Genomic DNA, 10,835 nt, shown 5'->3' on the forward strand with positions numbered 1-10,835 from the left:
ATGGCCAAATAATGACCCAAAGTGAGTCCAAAAAACTTCTGATCAAATAAAAGGAGAACAATTTGGCTGTTCCATCACAGGATGCAAAGAGTGTCTAGAAATATTGAAAAGAACAAAGAGGACAATATATTATATATTATTATTATACATAACGATACAGTCAAAGAGTCAGATAGAGGGAGCATACAGTTAGAGACAGATAACGAATATTAAAAGGATACAATAAAAGGAAAAAAATAGGTGTGTGTGTGCTTCTTAAATTTCTGAAATTCCACTGATAATCCATCACTTTGCAGAGAAGAGTGGCAACATGTGGGTTCACTGCAACCGGTTTCTTACCATTTGCCCTGTCATTTTAGATGGAAATGTTCCTTTTGAAAATTGTTCATCTCTCCGGATTAATACAAAGCGCCTATAAAGGGTCAGGAAACAGACATAATTAAGATTGGGTTTAGCTTTTGAGGCTTGTAATCGTGTTTTTGGAATTGGACCTGTTAGAGCAGTGTTTCTCAACTCCAGTCCTGACTCCTGAGGATCCACCTCCCAGAAAATTTTGGATGTCCCACTAATTAAAACACCTGATTTACAGTAACTACTTGCTAGTGTTAGGGAGACATCTGCTGTTCAGACTACACCGTTTCAACTAAAAACAAAAGACTTTTTATGCGTTTTAGTGCAAGTTTTTGAAAAGGACACCCATATCGGTGTAAACAAACACGTGAATCTGTGAAAACTGTGACGTCACACATGCGATAGGCTTTTTTAAATGAAAGGTTCAACAGACTCAAGGGTGATATATTTTCGAAAACTTTGTGTTCAAAGGTTTTGACAAGAAAAAAGGGACTTTAAATCAGTGGAGAACTTTCTAAAATTGGGATTACAGTGAATTTCCAACCCTATCTCACGGCAATTCATGCGTATTTTATTAGGTGGTTAATTTGTACAAATTCGTATGTTTATTGTTAAATCGTACATATTTTACGAGTACATTTCATATGAATTCGTTCAAATGACCCACCTTTTCTATTTTGTTTTACCTACCCGTATTTAGTTTAAATAGGCTACCTAATGTTCACTTAGAAATCAAAACTCAATGTTCTCAGAAAAAAAAAAAATAATAATTACCCTCTTAGGCTATATATTTTTACCTAATTTCAAAACTCAATGTTTGAGAAACATCTTTTCTGTTTAAATGCAAAATATATAGGCTACTGAATGTTGAGTCACCTCTAGCGCTTTATACAATACAAATAGTTTCAATCTTCACAATAGAAACAAATTAAAATGTTCAATTTCAATAAGGAGGTTCAACCAACTCGGAGTTAAAACTTGAACTCTGAGTTTGCTTACCCTGAGATGGGAAACTCTGAGTTTTCGGTTACAGAACAGCTGAAATGAGTTCAATCAACTCTTAAGTTGACTGACTCTGAGTTAAGCGCGTGCACCACAACTATAAAAAGCCATTATCAATGGAACGCAGATATTATGAGTCACCATGGCAGCAGCGCCAGACAAAATAAGGTATGCATATTTCTCACCAGCAGAACTGGATGTGCTTCTGACAATAGTGGATTTAACATTACATTTTTAAAAGGTATATTTTTAATGTATCCTTCTCCCTCTACACACTTTGGTCAATTCAAGAATAATTCATGCAATTGTATATTGTTATTTTAAAGCATTAAAAGTGCAGTTTCTTGACTCTCCTTGTATTGTTCAAGTGGTTGAGGTTGATGGGATTTAGAAAGTAATTAGTAATAAGACCAATACTTTCTAGAGATAGTAATTATTACAGTAATCCAATTACACTGTTGAAGATGTCATTAGTAATTAATAACTATTTTAGAGTAACTTACCCAACTGTTATAATATCAGACGTGAAACTGGAAGAACAGTATGTTATTTAATTTGCATGTTTTAGGTTCAATCCTGCAGGCATTAAAAGAATGTGGCAGCAGCTGAAAATGAAATCTAAAAACATAATTCAATCAGGCTTGAGCATATCATGGGTGTAGGCTACCTGACTTTACAAACATTTGACATTAAATAACTAAGCACCCAGTGTCTAGCTGTGCAGCAGCCTATTTGACATAGGTCTAATTATTTTTTCACACGTTCATTCTCATTTGATACTCAGCCAACAGAAAGGCGGCAGAGGCTCGCAAAACGTGGGAGAGGACCTGCACCACCACCTCTGACAAATGCAGAGGAGATGGCCCTGAGCCTGAATGCTGGAAGGCCAGTGGCTGAGGGAATTCCTGGAGGGGCTTCATCAGAGCCAGTCACTCCCAAAGATTCAAGGGCCTTCAAAAAAAATGTAAGAGGTCTACATTTGTGTTATTTTTTATATAGGCTATTTTTGATATTTCCATTTAATTTACTTTGGGTTGGGTTTTTCGTAGGTCCCAACAGATTCTGATGGTAATATCTGTCGTTTAGAGCCTCCTGTCCCAACAGAACCCCATGCAGTTATAAGTAGCCTACTCAATACACCAGAAATTATGACAAATAGTAGGCTATTATAAAGTGTTCTCAACCAAATTCTCATCTTCACAGGACGATGGGGATGAAGAAACAGTTTCTGCTGCCACAGAGAGGCCTACAGAGGTAATGTTAATATTATGTGTCTACTCATCAAACAATCTACAAATTCATATTTCTTTACATTTTTTGTGGAGTAGCCTATAGAATCCAAGTTTATTTAAGTATAAAAGTACATTCTTATCCAAGCAAAAGACACAAGATAGCAATGTTTTACATTTTTCACATCCGTTGGCGTTTTTATGGCTAATTATTTGATGGGTTGTATGTAATTACTAAACAAATAGCAATTTTTCGAAGTAAAAAATAGTTTTGAATGAGGTTTGCTTTTTGCAACATGTTGCATTTGTGCGCATTTTATAGTTGTGTGTAGAGTTGAAAAAATTTTTGCGTGTTTCAGAAATTGTATAAGCCATTATAAAAAAAAACTACTGAACTGCATTTTATGTAGGTTACTTTATATAAATATACACTTGATTCATAACAATCTTGTTTTAATTCCTAACCACACCCTGCTGAAACAGGCCATCACTGCCACAAATAAAACAGTTCATTCATTTTACAAGCATTATAAGCTCTTCAAACGAGAAGATGGGTGGCTCTTAAAAGAGCCTTTGGGTAACTGAGATTAGTAGGTGGTACTTTATTTGGAGCTGGTGTACTTGGTGACGGCCTTCGTGCCCTCAGACACGGCGTGTTTGGCCAGCTCGCCGGGCAGCAGCAGTCGCACAGCGGTCTGGATCTCCCTCGACGTGATGGTAGAGCGCTTGTTATAGTGAGCGAGACGAGACGACTCACCGGCAATGCGCTCGAAGATGTCGTTGACGAAAGAGTTCATGATGCCCATCGCCTTGGAGGAGATACCGGTGTCAGGGTGAACCTGCTTCAAGACTTTGTAAACGTAAATGGCATAGCTCTCCTTCCTGGACTTTCTGCGCTTCTTTCCTCCCTTCCCGGCGGTCTTGGTGACGGCCTTCTTGGACCCCTTCTTGGGCGCGGACTTGGCTGGTTCAGGCATGATACTGTGTTCTCAAAGCTGACTAAGTATTTAATGCGTACTAAAGTGCGAATACAGGGGCTTTTATACACTACCCTATGCTAATTTTCAAAGAGAAATGGGATCTTCTGATTGTCTGTTCCCTTTCAAGGCGGTCACTTCGACATTACGTCATACTGACGTATATGGGAACTCCTCCCTTCTCCATTTTCACTGAAATCTTATAGGATAACGCCAGCTGGAGACAGCTGGCCAATTGACGCAAAACATGCAAATGCTGACCGGTCCGCGGGCAGTATAAAATAGCATGGGCGCGACAATTACGTCAGAATCTCTTTCTTCACGCTAGAAGTCTTATATGAAGTCATCGTGGAAGTTGCAATAGAGGTTACTCACCATGTTTCCTCCCCGCATCCGATGGCTGCTACATGCCAGATATGTGTGTATCGACTCGCTCTACCCAAACAAGGATCTACCGAGGCCGTACTCACGGACGACTGGCATACGTGCTGGTCTACCAGTGCGCGCCCTCATAAACTCCGGGCATCAGCAGGGATGAGGCCCACTGCCGCCAGCGGCTGCTGGTGGGCCCTCTCACGCCCAAAGAAGAGATGACAGTCGTTCTCCCCTGTGGCCCAGTGGCGGAACTTGAAGCCTTCGCGCGAGAGACCCGTGTTCGATTCCGGCTCTCGCAGCAGATACATTTTAAACCTGCCCGTCGCCTCTCCGGTCCTTTTCGCGGGCTCGCTAGACGGACTCGACGCGATAGGCTTCGTCGGAAAGGATACTTTTATTATTTTACTTAGCCCGGTATCTAACAGCCAGGCTACTTCAAGAAAGATTCCGTCTTCACGACGTCCTATGGTAAGTCATGCGAAGACGCATCCAGAGAGACGAGGCAAGGCGATGGCTCTGTGTCTGAAGGCGCGAAAGTGGGTGTTTCCCCCTGTGGCTCAGTGGCGAACCCCAAAGCCGTCGCACGGGAGACCCGTGTTCGATCCCAGCTCTCACAGCAGAAAAAATTTAGTCGCGCCGCGGCCAGACATTAAACCGAAACTTTTGATCTATACGTCCAGCCTTCCTCGATGTCTCTCTTCGTCGGCACCTCGTCCCGCCTACGGCTACAGCCGCCAAAACGGTTCGAACCCGTAACGAACCGGATCTTCACCGTTGGCAGAGGGCGGGACCGGGAATGTGGCGACACAGGCCACGGAGAGCGCCGCGTCAGGACGCCCCGCTCTGGTAATGGAGGTGCACAGCTTACAGCTTATGTCGTCAGGCTGCCCTGTATCCCTCAGTGCAAATGGCTATTCTGATTTAACCACGTATCCACAGTTGTTGTCGCTACGCCACTGACGCTGTGTTTATGTTCAGACTACACACTGATATGTGCTATGATTTGTGCCGTCATATTTTGCCCTGTTTCTTTCAGTGCGAATGGCTATTCTGATTACCACGTATCCACAGTTGTTGTCGCTATGCCACTGACGCTGTGTTTATGTACACACTGCACACTGATATGTGCTATGGTTTAACTGTTATATCCTTATATATTGCCCTGTATCCCTCAGTGCAAATGGCTATTCTGATTTAACCACGTATCCACAGTTGTTGTCGCTACGCCACTGACGCTGTGTTTATGTACACACTGCACACTGATATGTGCTATGGTTTAACTGTTATATCCTTATATATTGCCCTGTATCCCTCAGTGCAACTGGCTATTCTATTAACCACGTAATCACAGTTGTTGTCGCCACGCCACTGACGCTGTGTTTATGTACACACTGCACACTGATATGTGCCATGATTTAACTGTCATGCCCTTATATTTTGCCCTGTTCCCTCAGTGCAACTGGCCATTCTGATTTAACCACGTAATCACAGTTGTTGTCGCTACGCCACTGACGCTGTGTTTGTTCACACTGCACACTTATATGTGCTAAGATTTGCGCCGTTATATGCTGCCCTGTTCTTCAGTGCAAATGGCTATTCGATGAAATGACGCTGTGTTTACGTGCACTCTACACACTGATATGTGTTCATGATTCATGCTGCTATAAATTGCCCTGTATCCTTCAGTGCAACTGGCTATTCTGATTCACAGTTGTGCGATGCCACTGACGCTGTGTTTATGTACACTGATATGTGTGTGTTATGCTTATGCCACGATATTGCCCTGTACCCTTCAGTGCAACTGGCTATTCTGATTACTACGTATTCACAGTTGTTGCGTTGCAACGGACGCTGTGTTAAGTACACACTACGCACTGTTATGTGTATGATTTACGCCATTATATATTGCCCTGTTCCTTATCCTTCAGTGCAAATGGCTATTCCGATAACTACGTATTCACAGTCTTGCGATGCAACTGACGCTGTGTTACGTACACACCGTACACTGCGTTATGAATTTTGCCGTTGTTGCCCTGTATCCTTCAGTGCAAATGGCTATTCTGATTACTACGTATTCACAGTTGTTGTGCGATGCAACTGACGCTGTGTTACGTACACACTACACAGCGTTATGTGTGGGGATTTATGCCATTATATGTTGCCCTGTATTTTCAGTGCAAATGGCTATTCTGATTACTATGCAGTACGTATTCAACAGTTGTTGTGCGATGCAACTGATGCTGTGTTTATGTACAGACTACACACTATGTGTTATGAATTTTGCCTTTGTATTTTGCCCTGTATCCTTCAGTGCAAATAACTATTCTGATTAATACGTATTCACTGTGTGGTGCGATGCAACTGACACTGTGTTACGTACATACAACTCACTGTTATGTGTATGATTTATGCCATTATATATTGCCCTGTTTCTTTCAGTGCAAATGGCTATTCTGATTACTACGCAGTGCATATTCACAGTTGTCGTGTGATGCAACTGACGCCGTGTCTATGTACACTCTACACACTCCGTGTCTATGTACACTCTACACACTGTATGTGTTATGATTTATGCCGTTGTAAATTGCCCTGTATCCTTTAGTGCAAATGGCTATTCTGATTACGTACACAGTCGTTGTGCGGTGCAACTGACGCTGTGTACACGCTACGCACTGATGTGCTATGTTTGCGCCGCTAAATATTGCCCTGTATCATCAGTGCAACCGGCTATTCTGACTTACTATGTATTCACAGTCGATGTCGCGATGCCTCTGACGCTGTGTTTTTGTACACACTAATGTGACTATGCTATCGCGTTGCCCTGTATCCTTCAGTGCACCTAGCTATCCTATCTAACTGTGCTTAGTCACAGTTTGTCGCTACGGCGACTTGCGCTGCATCTGTGTCCACACTGAAGCGTTATGCAGTTATGTTGCTAACGTAACTGACCATTATGTGAACTGTGCATATTCATGCAGTCTCGGTCGCTTCATCGACTTGCACCGCATTATACACTCAGATGTTTGATATGTGCACACTGATGGGTAATGCTGTTATGTTGCCCTCTATCCTTCAGTGCAACATCCAGCTATCCTATCTAACTGCATATTCAGTTCTGTCGCTATGGCGACTACACGGCTCGTACAAGGACGTGTTTTTGCTATTTTGTTGCCCTGTTTCCTTCAGTGCAAAACTAGCTATCCTAATCTAACCGTGCATATTCACAGTTCTGGATGTATGTACGTAAACGGATGTGTTATGCTGTAATGCTGCCCTGTTTCCTTCAGTGCTGCTAGCCATCCTAATCTAACTATGCATCTTAGTTCTGAAAAATGCTGTACGTGCATGTGCTATGCTGTTATATTGCCCCGTTCCTATCAGGGCAACTGGTTATTCTGTGCAAACTCATATATTCACAGTTGTAGCTACAGTTATGACTGTTTGTTTGCTTACTGAGGTGCTATGCTATTATGGGGCTATTTTCTAACTGCGTATATTCACAGTTGTCGTCGCTACGGCCACTGGCACTGTGTTTATGTACATTCAGTTATGTGTTGATTTGCACTTCTGTACATTGGCTATAGAACATCGGCTATGTTCTACAAGGTGGCACCCCAGCCCCAAGCTGTGGAACCTTCTTGTGTGTCCGCTGCTGGGTCCTTAGTTGAGCAAGACACTTCACACTGACAAGTGCTGAGACGGAGCTCTCCCTAAGATGGCCTTGCCACCGGCTCTCGCCCCAGCGAAGCACTTGGAGACTTACGCTCATTCTAGTGAATGTTGTCGCATTGTCTCGGACCTGATGACTGCAGCGTCACTCCCAGTCCGATACCAAGCTACGTTCCGAAGTCGCTTACACCGTTCAGAGCACAGGTTGATCCCTGCCCGCCTATCTGCTGAGTTTCAGCCTCGCATGATGCCGATGCTCAGAGTGATGTTGGCCCTGTAAGGGATTTGTGGATGTACGTGGATCACTTGGCAGCAGTCTACCAGCTGTTTGTGTGCTTGGTGGATGGTACTAGGGACGTGCTGTTTTATACAGAGACTTCTCTCTGAATTCGATGCTTTAAATGGTTGCTTAATGCCTACGGGATTTAGGTATGCTGGCTGTCTTCTCAGAACACATTCGCCAGGGTTCCAAGTTTGATGCACCACCTTAGCGTCGTGGGTTCGGTGAGTTTTATTAATGTACTCATGAAACTGTTACCACCAGCTGTGCAGTAGTATGTATTGCAGAGTTACCATTGCTGCTAACTCTGTGTTATGACTATGAGGTTACATAGCTGTTTCCACATTACGCAGTAGTTCCAACGTACTGTTAACTCTGTGTGTGGCTTAAGGTTATGCAGCTGTCACCGCTATGCCGTCGACACTGTGTTAGCTCTTGTGCTCGAGTGCTTATGGTATTCTGCTGCCCTGTCCAGTGCAGCCTTCGCCTCATTGCAGTGGATGCGCAACTTGGTAAGCCGGAGCAGACGTTGGTCTAGTTTCGCCTATCAGTTTTGAGTGCTCCTAGCGGCGCTGCTGGCTTAGAACTGTTGTTCCTGTGGGAGTGTAGCTGACCCCGTTCAGGGCTTATCTTCACTGCGCTCACGGCGGGATTCTATACAGTTCCCATATACGTCAGTATGACGTAATGTCGAAGTGACCGCCTTGAAAGGGAACGTCTCCGGTTACTATCGTAACCTCGGTTCCCTGAGAGGCGGGAACGAGACATTACGTCAACCGCCGTGCTCGCCGTTTGATCAGCTGTGCTAGCGTTCAGTCTTGATTCTGACGTAATTGTCGCGCCCATGCTATTTTATACTGCCCGCGGACCGGTCAGCATTTGCATGTTTTGCGTCAATTGGCCAGCTGTCTCCAGCTGGCGTTATCCTATAAGATTTCAGTGAAAATGGAGAAGGGAGGAGTTCCCATATACGTCAGTATGACGTAATGTCTCGTTCCCGCCTCTCAGGGAACCGAGGTTACGATAGTAACCGGAGACGTTTTCATGTCTGTTTTCATGGGCCAAACCCATAAAATCGTATTTCATTGGACAACTCAAAGCGGAATGAGGGCCAATCACATACGGTTAGATGACAGCCCCGCCTTCCGCCCCATGTTTGGACGACATCCTGACTCAGTTTCCTTTTTTTCATTTTCCGCTCTTTTTATTATTGTAGTTTGATAAAAAAAACGAGTGGTTCTAGACAAAAATTGTGTAGCCTTTTATTTCTTATTCTGTCATTCTTTCTTTGTTGCTCTCACACTCCCACATCTTCTAACCCGAGATGGGCAATATTTTAATTACATGTATTTGAAATATATATTTAATTACTTTTGAGTATTTTGTAATTTGTATTTTCCTTAACAAAAATAAATAAAATGTAATTTTTAATTAAATACGTTGAGGGACTGTAATTTGTATTTAAAATACTTATTTAAATATATAATTTTATTTAGCATATATTAACTTGCATCACCAGGCTTAATAGGACCATATACATATATACAATATGAATAGGACTACCAAATTGCCTATCAGTTGTTGGTAGTGATGGCAAGATGAGGCTTCCTGAACCACTGAGACCTCGCAGGCCATTGCTTCAACCAAAGGTTCATTACTCGAAGCTGCATTCAGCATTGCTCACTAGTGACACCTAGCTATTGTGCAAAGAAATTGCAGGCAAATTAATTCATTCTGAACCAATGACCCGCCCCCCTCCCGCAATGTTTTATTTATTTATCTTCTTCTAAATATGAGTTAATGTCTCTGTAACCTTTCATTTGCAATAATAAAGAGATCTGTGCAGACATTTGTCCATTGCCTGGGTATGAAATGAAACGTGTATATTTCTCTGTCTGCATTGTACAGAGACTGTCACACACACAGTTAATTAATTATTCCAAAAAATATTGGATAGGGACAGTATTAACAACAAAAGTGACTGTGTTGAGTGCAGTGCTTATGGTGGAGGGACTCGAGGAAGTGTAATAAAGTAAACTGCAGTAAACACTGCAGTTTGGGGTGGATGGAGGAAGGATTGCAATAGATTTTTATTGAGAAAATGAATTTTTTGAAGTGTTGGGGTCTAGACAATTCCTCTTCTTGGACAAAACCTCACCAGCCTTGGAAAAATATCCTTTCACAAGGAACAGAGGATGCAGGGGAACATAAAATGTCAGTGCCAGCGGGTATAAATGAAGATACTGATGCTTCTGTTGAGCCCAGACAGGGGAGGATTTCCTCTTTCTTGCTGGCTCCATTACCATGAAAAAGGAAGATGTCATAAAAAGCAAACAAATCCAAAAGGGCAATCCAAATTAAAAAGCAGTCCAGTCCAGATCCAAGAATCTAAGCTACCAAAAATCCAAAGCAATCCAAATAATCTTATCTAATTAATATAACAAGACTATAATATAGCTACAATAATTAATAATAACAATTATTCATTATTATTAACAATTATTCTAACCTGATATAGTGTAATAATATACAGCCCTAACACATATATGACACAATAACAACAATGAGATTTCTCTAACTCTGACTCAGACACACTACACCTGCTTCTACTACTCCTAAAAGAGCCACAAGGTGGCGCGAGTTTCGAACCCCCTTTATCCAGAAGCGACACTCAGACCGAACCGATGACGTATGCACACAAACCGAGGCCTCGTTTGTCATTAGTCACGTGATTTTCACGTTAACAACACAAGCCTCGAATCGCGGCTTCATCTGGCACGCCCATTTTTTCTCGACACAAGCTCCGATGCCTCGGTTCAAATGTCACATCACTAGTTGTTGGCTAGATGCAAGAAAATCACGTGATGTGACATCTTTTTGATCCTATTCTCATTTCCGGGTTTCTCAGAAGTGCAAGGCGTCATGCAGTGAATGAGAGACTACATTAAATAA

General features: G+C 42.5%; 1 protein-coding gene across 1 annotated transcript; it reads right to left on the reverse strand.

Moving 5' to 3' along the window:
* Positions 1-2,986: 2,986 nt before the first annotated feature.
* On the reverse strand, positions 2,987-3,580 carry LOC130082248 (histone H2B). Its single transcript, XM_056247013.1, has one exon. It carries the CDS (start codon positions 3,557-3,559, stop codon positions 3,185-3,187), a length of 375 nt encoding a protein of 124 aa, XP_056102988.1. The 5' UTR covers positions 3,560-3,580; the 3' UTR covers positions 2,987-3,184.
* Between the last annotated feature and the right edge of the window lie 7,255 nt (positions 3,581-10,835).

This window comes from Rhinichthys klamathensis, unplaced genomic scaffold, assembly GCF_029890125.1.
Source record: "Rhinichthys klamathensis goyatoka isolate OS25496 unplaced genomic scaffold, OSU_Roscu_1.1 h1tg000042l_1, whole genome shotgun sequence".
NCBI classification, from domain to species: domain Eukaryota; kingdom Metazoa; phylum Chordata; class Actinopteri; order Cypriniformes; family Leuciscidae; genus Rhinichthys; species Rhinichthys klamathensis.

Bases quoted from the DNA above. Each gene is read 5' to 3' on its own strand.
- LOC130082248 (XM_056247013.1), bottom strand. From the start codon at position 3,559: ATGCCTGAACCAGCCAAGTCCGCGCCCAAGAAGGGGTCCAAGAAGGCC.